Raw genomic sequence first — 12767 nt, forward strand, 5'->3', positions numbered from 1 at the left:
GCATAATTCAGCAATAGCTTTTTTTTTTTTTTTTAAGATTTTATTTATTTGAGAGAGAGTGAGAGGCAGATGCAGACTCCCCACTGAGCAGAGAGCCCAATGTGGGGCTTGATTCCAAGACCCTGAGATCGTGACCTGAGCTGAAGGCAGATGCTTAACTGATTGAGCCACCCACGTGCCCCACAGCAGTAGCTTTTTTATTTATTTTTTTAGAGAGAGAGAGGGAGAGCATGAGGAGTGGAGGGGCAGAGGGAGAGGTAGAGAAAATCTCAAGCAGGCCCACACCAGCGTGGAGCCCAACCCAGGGCTCAATCTCACTACCCCGAGATCATTACCTGAGCTGAAATCAAAAGTTGGACGCTTAACCACCCAGGTGCCCCAGCAATAGCTTTTTAAAATTTAATATACACATATGTTCTTACCCACCAAATCCACTTTGGAACTGTTTATCTTAAGGAAATAATAACATGATTATATGGTGCATCATGCATGGATATTTACTGCAAATGTGTTTAAAGCAAGAGAATGGAAAAATTATGGAATTGTAAAGCAGAAGCTTACTATTGAAACTTAAAAGATCTTTATTTACCCATCTGGTTCGGATATATGTCCATTATGTTTTTAGTTGAAGAAAGCATATCACATGCCTATAATGTATTTTGGTATTTAGTTTTAAAACTGTATGTTTTGTATAATAGATGTGTCACAGTAAGCATGAGGGCAATTTTAGGAAGCATTTGTACCAGACTGTTGGCCTCTGGAGCTCTGGAGAAAGAGTTTGCAGAGGCAAAGAGGGCAAGTTCGATTTCTATAGTGTGTGCATGCGTGCGTGCGTGTGCGTGTGTGTGTGTTACACTTGTTCTTTTTAAAACATTTTTTTTTAAAGATTTTAAACTTATTAGAGCACAAGCAGGGGGAGCAAGAGAGGGAGAAGCAGGCTTCCTGCTGAGCAGGGAGCCTGACATCAGGCTGTATCCCAGGACCTGAGATCATGACCTGAGCCAAAGGCAGATGCTCAACCAACTGAGCCACCCAGATGCCCCACACTTGTTCTTTTTTTTTTTTTTTTTTTTAAAGATTTTATTTATTTGTCAGAGAGAGAGAGAGAGAGCGAGCACAGGCAGACAGAATGGCAGGCAGAGGCAGAGGGAGAAGCAGGCTCCCTGACGAGCAAGGAGCCCGACGTGGGACTCGATCCCAGGACGCCGGGATCATGACCTGAGCCGAAGGCAGCTGCTTAACCAACTGAGCCACCCAGGCGTCCCCACACTTGTTCTTTTTAATCTGCAAAAAAAATTTATCGAGCATGATGTGCTAAGTATTATTCTGAGACCTTCCCATTTATGAACTTATTTCATCCTCACATTAGATCTATGAAATAGCTATATTATCTCCATTTGAGAAGTGATGAAGCTGAAGGGGAAAGTTTAAATAACTAACCCAAGGATTTGCAGGTCATAAATAGCAGAACTAAGATTTAGGATACAGGCAACCTTGGGGCACTTAGGTGGTATAGTTAAGTGTTCGACTCTTGGTTTGGCTCAGGTCCTGATTGCCATGTTGTGAGATGAAGCCCCAAGTAGGGCTTAGCTCTGTTTAGCTCTGCTTGGGACTCTCTCTCCTTTTCCCTCTGCCCCTCTCTACCACAGGTGTGTTCTCTTTCCCTCTCAAATAAATAAATCTTTAAAAAAAAAAAAAAAAAAGGAAATAGAATACAGGCAGCCCAGCTCTACAGTCCATATTCTTTTTTTTTTTACAGTTTCATTCTTTTTATTCATATATATTCATAGATACATTTTACTCATTTTAGATTTCTCCAAATAGTTATCCTTTTTTTAAAAATTATTTTTATTAACATATAATGTATTATTTGCCCCAGGAGTACAGGTCTGTGAATCATCAGGCTTACAGTCCATGTCCTTAACCACTACACTATACTGGGTATGCTCCTCCTAATAGAATTAAATAGTATACTCTGAAAAAATTCAAGGAATGGCTTATGAACCCTCTTCAAATATAAAACTAGGAAACAATAAAGACAGGAAAGAGGGAAGGGCAGTAAACCTGTTAAGATAGATTCAATAGCTTTTTAACTTGACTGCATAAAGTAGTGTTAGTAAATAGTAAATGAACAGCATAAGAAAATTTGTGCTACTAATTGTCCATTTACTGTAGTAAATATTATAAAACCCTCATACTTACCATGTAACCATTATTGAATCAGAGGATTACATCTATTTCCTAGTTGTTCTGTTTCTCAGGATTTTTTTTTCTGGCATCATACAGCAGTATTATACCTTTGTCTTTTGTGTTATGGATTAGGAATTAAATAAAAGGCAGACTCAAAAGGACTTAGAGCATGCCATGCTACTGCGACAGCATGAATCCATGCAGGAACTGGAGTTCCGTCACCTCAACACCATTCAGAAGATGCGCTGTGAGTTGATCAGATTGCAACATCAAACTGAGCTGACAAACCAGCTGGAATATAACAAGCGAAGAGAAAGGGAACTAAGGCGAAAGCATGTCATGGAGGTTCGACAACAGCCTAAGAGTTTAAAGGTACCTTTAACTAAGTATCTTGATAAAAGGGGAAAGAGTTAAATGGCATCCATGTAAGAGGTCTGGCATAAACAAATCAATAAACTTTTTTCTTTTCATTTGAAGAATGTTTGGTTGGTTTTAATATACCTGTAGACTTTTTGCTTATGTATTTCTCAACATTATACCAAAACTTTTAACTGTAGGACATGCCATAAAAAATCAAAATTCTGATTTTTAATGTACTCAAATGTCCAATGCTGTTACTACAGTCAACATGTCAATATGCTAACCTGTTTTATTCTCTCTGTTCCAAGTAATATAACTTTGGAATCTTATTTAATATAAGACACTAAGTTCTTAACCAGCACAGAAGCCAATAAATAGAAAATGTCTTTTTACTCCCTTTCCCTTCATTGTACTTATCTTAAGAGGAACAAAGGAATCATCACAGTGTGAGTCTGCTTGCTTGCTTTCTTTGCTTGGTAATGTAGGTAAGACCATGGTAGTTGGGATATATATATGTATATTTTTGTTTGTTTTGTTTTGTTTTAATTAGCACATCAGAGTAGAGCAAGTTGTCATATAGTCCTCCCCCCCAAAAATAAGTAAAGACAAGTGTTGGTGATATATAATATCAAAGGACTTTAAATTTTGTATTTACTTTGAATACAGTAATTCATTCACATAGTATGAACTATGAGGATACCAAAGTGTATTATAGAGATTTCCCTCACTCTCCAGCTGGTCTAACCCATAGTCAATGAGAGTTAGCAATTCCAAGGTGTTTTCAAATTTTATAACTTGTAATAAATATTGAAGGAGTATAGTCACATTAATCTTAATGAGCAAAAACAAAACCATCCACTGCATAGGCTGTCGTCTAAAGTAGTACATCAATTAATTTGGATATGTCTGCAAATTTTAAACTTCAATTTATATCCAGTAAGGCCCATATCCCACGGTATTTCCTTTTTAAATTTTACCCTACCCCCTTTTGTTTGAGAATTTAACTATAAAATTGTTTTTTTGTCTTTAACTGTCCTGGAGTGAAGTGAGATTTATTCACAGAGGTAGTCTGTGTTAAAATCTAGAAACTATACTATATCCAATTGTAACTCTGAATTCCAATTCACTTCTAATAGACTGTCTTGAATGAAATATATTCAAAATTAAGATGGTTTACCCTTTCCTTGTGAACTGGGATAAAATTTCACTTTTTTGTGTCTTCAAATTAACTAATAAAAATCATTTACAGAGTAGCTTGTGTTGACTCCCCATGTAACCTTTATTAATTATACTTAAAAAATTGGAATTCATAATGATTTTTCAGATTTATCTTTGTGATGAAGGGGGTATATATATATACTGTTTTGACTACAGAAAAGACAATTTTCCCTAAAAGATTTTTAAAACAGTATGTCTGTAAAATTTATTATTGCTTTAAAGTCAGCAGCACCCAGAAAAGCAAACAAAACTGAAAGCTTGTTAGTTTTCTCTAGTCATACCATAAAACTGATAGGATTGCGTTTCTCTAAGACTTGGAATAGGTAGATTGTTTGATGTTTAAGCCTTCCTTTCTCTTTCCTCTTATTGGAACCTTTTTAGTTTGAAAGCTTGTAAACACTAGATTAGATTTTTACACATACTATATCAAATGTGAGGAGAAAAATAATATTTCACAATCATAGTCAGACTTTGAATGACTTAGAATGCCTCCTTTGATGACCAGTGAGCTCAAGATTTTCTGTAAATTGTTCTGTTACTTTATTTTTTTTTTTTAAAGATTTTATTTATTTATTTGTCAGAGAGAGAGCGAGCACAGGCAGACAGAGTGGCAGGCAGAGGCAGAGGGAGAAGCAGGCTCCCCACAGAACAAGGAGCCCAATGTGGGACTCGATCCCAGGACGCTGGGATCATGACCTGAGCTGAAGGCAGCTGCTCAACCAACTGAGCCACCCAGGCGTCCCGTTCTGTTACTTTAGTAGGGAAGAAAATCATACTGTTCCTCTTAGTTATGTATATCTGTCTACTTGCTCCATTTGAACAGAACAGACTATATTTTAACACCACTTGTCGCATTTTTATATGCCTAAGTCATAATAGTTGTCTTTTCCAGCTTCCTTCAAGACTTCAGTGGGGAATTAGGGGGACTTTAGTTTGAGCACTTGGGTTTCTGTAGAATGGATTGAGTAAACATGTATTGCCTACTCTGCTGTTTCTTCATCTGCCATCCAGATAATCATGTTCAGTGAGTTTAAATGATAGAAACAACTATAACTTTGTTCTTGTTTTCACTTGGGTTAACTATTGAAAGATATAGTTTATTCTTGATAATAGGTGTTACTCTTCTTGTTGAAAAAAAATTGCAAGTTCTTTTTTCTCATTAGGCTAATGATACGGAGTGATTATACAGTTTTCTTGGTAAAACTTCTAAAAGGTTGAATGTTATACAGAGGCAGGAAAGAATGTCTAAATCTCCTTGTTTCATTCCTAGCCACTTGGAAGAATTTTGTTAACCAAGGACAGTATTTAAGTGTGGTACTACTGAGCATAATTAACCCAAGAGTTTCTCTTTCTAGTTAGACCCTTCACAGGGTTCTAGTGTGACCCTTCACAGAATAAAGTATTAATGACTATGACCTAGTGCCTCAGTTGGTGTAAAATATGGAAAAGGTCTATTTGGTGTTGAATGGTGAATAACTAGTTCCCCGACAAGTGTTTTACTTCGGTAAGATGTGCATTTGTTGCATGCTGAATCATCCAATCAATGTCTGGCAGTATTTATATTAAGGTAAAATAATTCCAAGTATATGTTCTGCCTTAGTATAGTAAATGAATATATTCTCACAGACTCACTCAATATACTTTATAGAATTATATCTCATCTTATTAAATTTTATTAAAACATGAGTTCATAGAATAACCTGTGATTAACAAAAACCAAAGCCAAAACTCTTCTGTCTCTGAGCTCAATTATTTTATCTCAGAAATATTTATGTAGCTCATGTCTCTTATCACTCCCAAGAAAGTTTTCCGTTCTCTTGCCCCATAACTTTTGTTTGACCTTTAAAAGATGAGTTAACCTGACTGATTTTCACGTTTTTGCTTATGGTATTAAAGAATAAACCATTACTAAGTATGTTTCTATCTAGTTTATTCCCTTAAGGAAAAGATAATTAACTAATAAATAATATTATTTATTAATACCCTGCTTTTGTATGTTAGTATGTAGTTAGTATATATTTTCAGTATGTAGTTAGAGTTGAGATTGTTATTAGAAGAAATTAAAACAAAGTGTCTCAGATAAGGAACAGAGTAAATATGCTTATTTTCTCCCTCAGAGATCTGATAAAATATTGTCTGTCCTGTAAAATACTTTCATATGTACTTAATACATGAAAAGAAATTTAATTTTCTGTCATCAGTATACATGGTAATTCAAGCTAATTTTAATATTTACTCAAGTCACCAAATTTCTTAACAAAATAAGTATTGTTTAAAGTCCTGTGATAAATGAGGTTATGGATATTTTAATGTTTTAAATTAGAGCTTTTGTTATAAAAATGCATAGAATCTAGTGGTTTGACCCAATAGCCAAGTGCAAAAGTACCTGCAGCCTTATGATCTGACCTTTTTTCTTCTCCTTTTTTCCTTGTAGACTTTATTTTAATGTAAGCCTAAGGTATACTAAATGCCATATGTTAAAAATTGTATGTATCTATTTTTTTCTTCCCAGTCTAAAGAACTCCAAATAAAAAAGCAGTTTCAGGACACCTGCAAAATCCAAACCAGACAGTATAAAGCATTAAGAAATCACCTATTGGAGACAACACCAAAGAGTGAGCACAAGGCTGTTCTGAAACGGCTCAAAGAGGAGCAGACCCGGAAGTTAGCCATCTTGGCTGAGCAGTATGACCACAGCATTAATGAAATGCTCTCCACACAAGCTGTGAGTTTGTTTTATTTAGGCAAAATAAATTTAGTTAGTGATCCTTTTCTTCTACCCAGCAATTAAAATACTAGTTAGAAATGATAGTTCTTCTGTGGCTTGGGATATCTTAGTGTTGGTCCATATTCTTCCTTCTCTGAACATTGCTTGGAAGCATGCATGATGTATATAGAATTCTCACTGATACATTCAGACCTGAAGTTTTTTTTTGTTTTTTTTTTTTTAAGATTTTATTTATTTATTTGACAGAGATCACAAGGCAGAGAGGCAGGCAGAGAGAGAGAGGAGGAAGCAGGCTCCTCGCTGTGCAGAGAGCCCGATGCAGGGCTTGATCCCCGGACCCTGGGATCATGACCTGAACCAAAGGCAGAGGCTTTAACCCACTGAGCCACCCAGGTGCCCCACAAATGTAGATTTGATTCTGAAGTCTTTAGGGAACCACTGACATGCAAGAGAAATACCGTATTTCCATTTGTGATATAGAAAATATTTCATATTTGTACTCAAATGTGACCATTTGGAGTCTAAATACAGTACTACTTTTTGCTCACTACCTAACAAAACTGCTGCTCCAATCTTGATATATGCTATTGGGATATATGCTAAACACCTGAGAGGCACTGGCGGAGAGCCTATTTAAAACTTCAGGTTCTTTTTTTATTTAATTAAAGATTTATTTGAGAGAATATGGGGGATGGGGAGTGGGCAGACAGAGGAGGAAAACACCAAACTCCCTGCTGAGCTCAGAGCCCCATGTAGGGCGGATCCCATAACCCTGAGATATGACCAGACTCAAAATCAAGAGTCTGACAAAATCGACTAAGCCACCTAGGCACCCCAAAATATTTTCTATAGAAGTTTTGTAAACATTTTCTTGAAGGGCCAGATTGGGGTGCCTGGGTGGCTCAGTGGGTTGAGCTGCTGCCTTTGGCTCAGGTGATAATCTCAGGGTTCTGAGATCAAGCCCCAGGTCAGGCTCTCTGCTTAGCGGAAACCCTGCTTCTCTCTCTCTCTCTCTCTCTCTCTCTCAAATAAAATCTTTTTAAAAATAAAAAAAAATAAAATAAAGGGCTAGGTTGTAAATATTTTAGAGTTTGTAGGCCAGGAGGCAAAATTGAAGATATTATGTGGGTACTTACATAGCTATTGCAAATGTAACTATTTCAAAAGTAAAAACCATTCTTGGGGCTCCTGGGTGGTGCAGTTGGTTAAGCCTCCAACTCTTGGTTTCAGCTCAGATCGTGATCTTGGGGTCATGAGATCAAGCTCCCTGTCAGGCCCCTTACTCAGTGAGGAGTAGCTTGGGATTCTCTCTCCCTGTCTTTCTTCCTCTCTCGCTCTGTCTTTCTCTAGGATAAATAAATAAGTCTTTAAAGAAAAAAAAAAAACAAAAAACAAAAAACAGGCAGCCGCCCAGATTTGGCCAGTAGGCTGTTTGCCTGTCTTTATGCTATAGTTATTCCCATTGGAAAGAAAGCATTCAGTCTTACCTATATCATCTGATCATATTCTAGATTTTTCTTAAGAAAAATGTGGTTGGGGCGCCTGAGTGGCTCAGTGGGTTAAGCTGCTGCCTTCGGCTCAGGTCATGATCTCGGGGTCCTGGGATCGAGTTCCCGCATCGGGCTCTCTGCTCAGCAGGGAGCCTGCTTCTCTCTCTCTCTCTCTCTGCCTGCCTCTCCATCTACTTGTGATCTCTCTCTGTCAAATAAATAAATAAAATCTTTAAAAAAAAAAAAAAAAAAGATGGGGCGCCTGGGTGGCTCAGCGGTTAAGCCGCTGCCTTCGGCTCGGGTCGTGATCTCGGGGTCCTGGGATCGAGTCCCGCATCGGGTTCTCTGCTCAGCAGGGAGCCTGCTCCCCTCTCTCTCTCTGCCTGCCTCTCTGTCTACTTGTGATCTCTGTCTGTCAAATAAATAAATAAAATCTTTAAAAAAAAAAAAAGAAAAGAAAAATGTGGTTATTGGGGCACCTGGGTGGCTCAGTGGGTTAAAGCCTCTGCCTTCGGCTCAGGTCATGATCCCAGGGTCCTGGGATCGAGCCCCTCATAGGGCTTTCTGCTCAGCGGAGAGCCTGCTTCCTCCTCTCTCTCTCTCTCTCTCTGCCTGCCTCTCTGCCTGCTTGTTATCTCTGTCTGTCAAATAAATAAATAAATTTTTTAAATCTTAAAAAAAAAAAAAAGTGGTTATTTAGGCATCCTCCAAAGAGCTCCTGATAGCTTTATCTTCCTAATGCCATCAGTGGTTAGTTACTAGGCCTTCCTCCTTTTTTTTTTTTATTAACATAAAATATATTATTTGCCCCAGGGGTAGGCCTTTCTTCTTCAGAGATGTTTACTCCAAGACATGAGAGAGAACAGTTGTGTATCCTGCAAAAGAGTACTCCTCATACCTCCTCTTTTCCATAGGTGAGGAATAGATAACTCACAGTAGTATATATTTTCTTTCTCTTTTTCAGCTACGTTTGGATGAAGCACAGGAAGCAGAGTGCCAGGTTTTGAAGATGCAGCTGCAGCAGGAACTGGAGCTGTTGAATGCATATCAGAGCAAAATCAAGATGCAAGCAGAGGCACAACATGATCGAGAACTTCGAGAGCTTGAACAGAGGGTCTCCCTCCGTAGGGCACTCTTAGAACAAAAGGTATAAGTAATATGAGGAAGGTAATTGTGCCAGTGTTTGCTTTCAGCAGAAGCATTATAAGTCTTTTTTCATATTGACAGGTGACATTGAATTGTTTTCACAATACGGTATCTCCTTACTTTTGGTTTTGGTAGTGTTTTTCTTTTTCTTTAAAATTACTGCTTTATGGGGACGCCTGGGTAGCTCAGTTGGTTAAGCAGCTGCCTTCAGCTCAGGTCATGATCCCAGCGTCCTGGGATCAAGTCCCACATCGGGCTCCTTGCTCATCAGGGAGCCTGCTTCTCCCTCTGCCTCTGCCTGCCATTCTGTCTGCTTTTGCTTGCTCTCTCTCCCTCTCTCTCTCTGACAAATAAATAAATAAAATCTTTAAAAAAAAAAAAAATTACTGCTTTATGGTGCCTGGCTGGCTCATTCAGTTAAGCATCTGCCTTTGGCTTAGGTCATGATGTCAGGTTCCTGAGATGGAGCCCCACATCACGTTTTCTGCTCTGTGGGAAGCCTGCTTCTCCCTCTCCCTCTGCCACTCTCCCTGCCTGTGCTCTCTCTCTCAAATAAATAAAATCTTTTTAAAAAATATTTAAAAATTTGGGGCACCTGGGTGGCTCAGTCATTAGGTGTCTGCCTTCAGCTCAGGTCATAATCCCTGGGTCCTGGGATCAAGCCCCACATAGGCCTCCCTGCTCGGCGGGGAGCCTGCTTCCTCTCCCACTCCCCCTGCTTCTGTTCCCTCTCTCGCTGTGTGTGTGTGTCTCTGTCAAATAAATAAATAAATAAATAAATAATTTAAAAAAAATTAAAAATTCAAAAATGAAATTATTGATTCAACAGTGAACCTTACAATTATTGAGTACTAAACATCAAGGGAATATAATTAAGTAGTAATTGCTAGAGGAAGGAATATGGGGTTATGTGAAGACAGTTGAATTGGGAGAGAGTAGCTCCGGCTCCGTGTTCCTCACTTTTATGTACCTAGCTCTACCTAAGAATATTGGAGGAAAACTTGGATAGTGAAGAAAAAGAACATTAGTAGTTGCCTGGGAGAAGTGGGGACAGAGGATCAGGAATATATACTTCACTTGTGCATCCTGGACCTGCAGCTGTACAGATTGGTGGAAGATAGAGGACAGAAGATTATTTTCACACATGTGAAAGATCAGGCTGAAAATGTTACTTCTAGCTGTATCTTCATTTACTTATTACTTATTCTTTGTCAGGTATATGAAAGAATAGAACTAAAATCCCCAAATTCATTTCATCCTTTAAGGTATTAAACTTGTGTGTTTAAGTATATGTGTGTTTTGGGGGAAAGGGTGATGAGCAGAAGATTTTTAAGAGAGTGGAAAGCATTTGTTGCTAGAAGTGTAGTTGACCCTTAAACAATGTGGGGGTTAGGGGTTGCGACAACCTGTGCAGTTGAAAATTTCATATGACGTGCTGGGATCTGCCTTTGGCTCAGATCATGATCCCAGAATCCTTGCTCAGCAGGGAGCCTGCCTCTCTCTCTCTCTCTGTCTTGCTCCCTCTCTGGCAAATAAATAAATAAAATCTTTAAAAAAAAAAAAAAAAGAAAATTTGCATGTAGCTTTTCTTACATGTATGAAAGTGACCAGAAGCCTTACCGATAAAACATAAATATTCTTATCTTACCAATAACATAAATATGTGTTAACCATTAACACATATTTTGTATGTTATGTGTATTATATACTGTATTCTTACAATAAAGTAAGCTAGAGAAGAGAAAATACATATACAGTACTATACTGTTATCTGTCTGCAGTACTGTACTGGGAAAAATCCACATGTAAGAGGATCCATGTAGTTCAAATTCATGTTGTTCAAGGGTAAGCTGTAGTAGAATATCAGTTGTATCCAGGATTTAGAGCTGTGTTGAAGAATTCCTGACACAGGGATGCCTGGGTGGCTCCGTCAGTTAAGCTTCTGCCTTCAGCTCGGGTCGTGATCCCAGGGTCCTCGGATCAAGTCCCACATCGTCCTCTCTACTCAGTGGGGAGCCTGCTTCTCCCTCTGCCTGCTGCTCTCTCTGCTTGTGCTCTCTCTCTCTGACAAATTAGTAAGTAAAATCTTTAAAAAAAAAAAAAAAAATTCCTGACACAACCGTTTCCCAACAGCTGGTTGGTCCATTGTAAGTGAATACTTGCCTAATGGTCTTGCCTAATGAAAGTTGTTACTGTTTTTGGATAAAAATACAATGCCTTCTTATATTCAAAAACTAGTCTTAAAAAATCCACTTAACTAAGATGATACTATTTCCCTGGGACAGCTGTCTTTGTTACGAGCTCCTTTGAGAGGTATTTGGCTGTAAAAATTATCTTGGTTTTGTTTCTTATTCAGGATGAGAAAGATAGAACACATAAATTTTGAGAAAAATCTATAGTTTATCAGATTTATAAATCTGATTCCAGTTTGAACATTTAAAATTCAGTCTGGGGGCACCTGGGTGGCTCAGTGCTTAAGCCTCTGCCTTCAGCTCAGGTCATGATCTCAGGGTCCTGGGATCGAGTCCCACATCGGGCTCTCTGCTCTGCAGGGAGCCTGCTTCCTCCTCTCTCTCTCTCTCTCTCTGCCTGCCTCTCTGCCCACTTGTGATCTCTGTCAAATAAAAATCTTTAAAAAAATAAAATAAAATAAAAAAATAAAATTCAGTCTGAAATTCTGTCACTTACGCTTCAAAATTACCACTATAAGGAAAACCTCTGTAGTTTTTATAAATAGTGTCATGAAAGAAATAGTGGTACTATTAAAATATATTTGTATTTTTAGCTCCACCTAGTGGTTCAGAGTTAAACAGTGCTAATTAATAACTTAGATACAGCTTTATTTCAGTATATGAACCAAAGTCTACATGTTCTACAAAGCCTGGTTTGAAACCGATATCCATAGGTGAAGGTGCAGTAGTACTCTCATATACAATAAATGCATTTTGAAAAGCAATACAGATGTATATATTGAGTTCTGGAATTGTTAAGCATTTGAGACTTTGAGAATTTAGTCTAGGGAAGAGAAATCCAAAATATAGGGGAAATTATGCATATAAACAGTCATTATAACTTTTTTTTTTTAGGATTTTATTTATTTGAGAGAGAGCCAGAAATAGTGACAGGGAGCGTGAGTGGGGAGGAGAGGGAGAAGCAGGCTCCCTGCTGAGCAGGTACCTGCCATGGGACTCGATCCCAGGATGCTGGGATCATGACCTAAGCTAAAGGCAGATGCTAACTATGTGCTAACTATGTACTATAATAGGCACCCCCATTATAACATATTTATCATGATTTAAAACATCTAACCATCAAGGTTAGTAAAGGGGCGGTGAGCAGGCAGGTGAGTAGGTGGATGGATTAAATGGGTGATGGGAATTAAGTGCACTTGTTGTGACGAGTACCAGGTGTTGTTTGTATGTGATGAATTACTAAATCTTATACCTATAACTAATATTACACTCTGTGTTAACTAACTGGAATTTAAATAAAAACATGGGAGAAAATAAAAGATAAAAGAAAACACCTAACCATCTGAATAGAGATATAATTAAGTAATTATGGCCAAGCCAGTGAAATTTATTCATTTAAGTGATGGCTACAAAGCCAATATTAATATGGGAAAATGCTTATGA

General features: G+C 38.0%; 1 protein-coding gene across 2 annotated transcripts in view; it reads left to right on the plus strand.

The window, feature by feature from the left end:
* The window catches only part of TAOK1 (TAO kinase 1), a 169847-nt gene that overhangs the window by 141813 nt on the left and 15267 nt on the right, over window positions 1-12767 (plus strand). For both annotated transcript variants that reach the window (XM_047707229.1, XM_047707228.1), the window contains 3 exons: window positions 2323-2562; window positions 6281-6493; window positions 8951-9133. In XM_047707229.1, coding sequence (XP_047563185.1) covers window positions 2323-2562; window positions 6281-6493; window positions 8951-9133 — 636 coding nt within the window. The remainder of the gene's footprint in view (window positions 1-2322; window positions 2563-6280; window positions 6494-8950; window positions 9134-12767) is intronic.

This window comes from Lutra lutra, chromosome 16 (genome assembly GCF_902655055.1).
Source record: "Lutra lutra chromosome 16, mLutLut1.2, whole genome shotgun sequence".
NCBI lineage: Eukaryota > Metazoa > Chordata > Mammalia > Carnivora > Mustelidae > Lutra > Lutra lutra.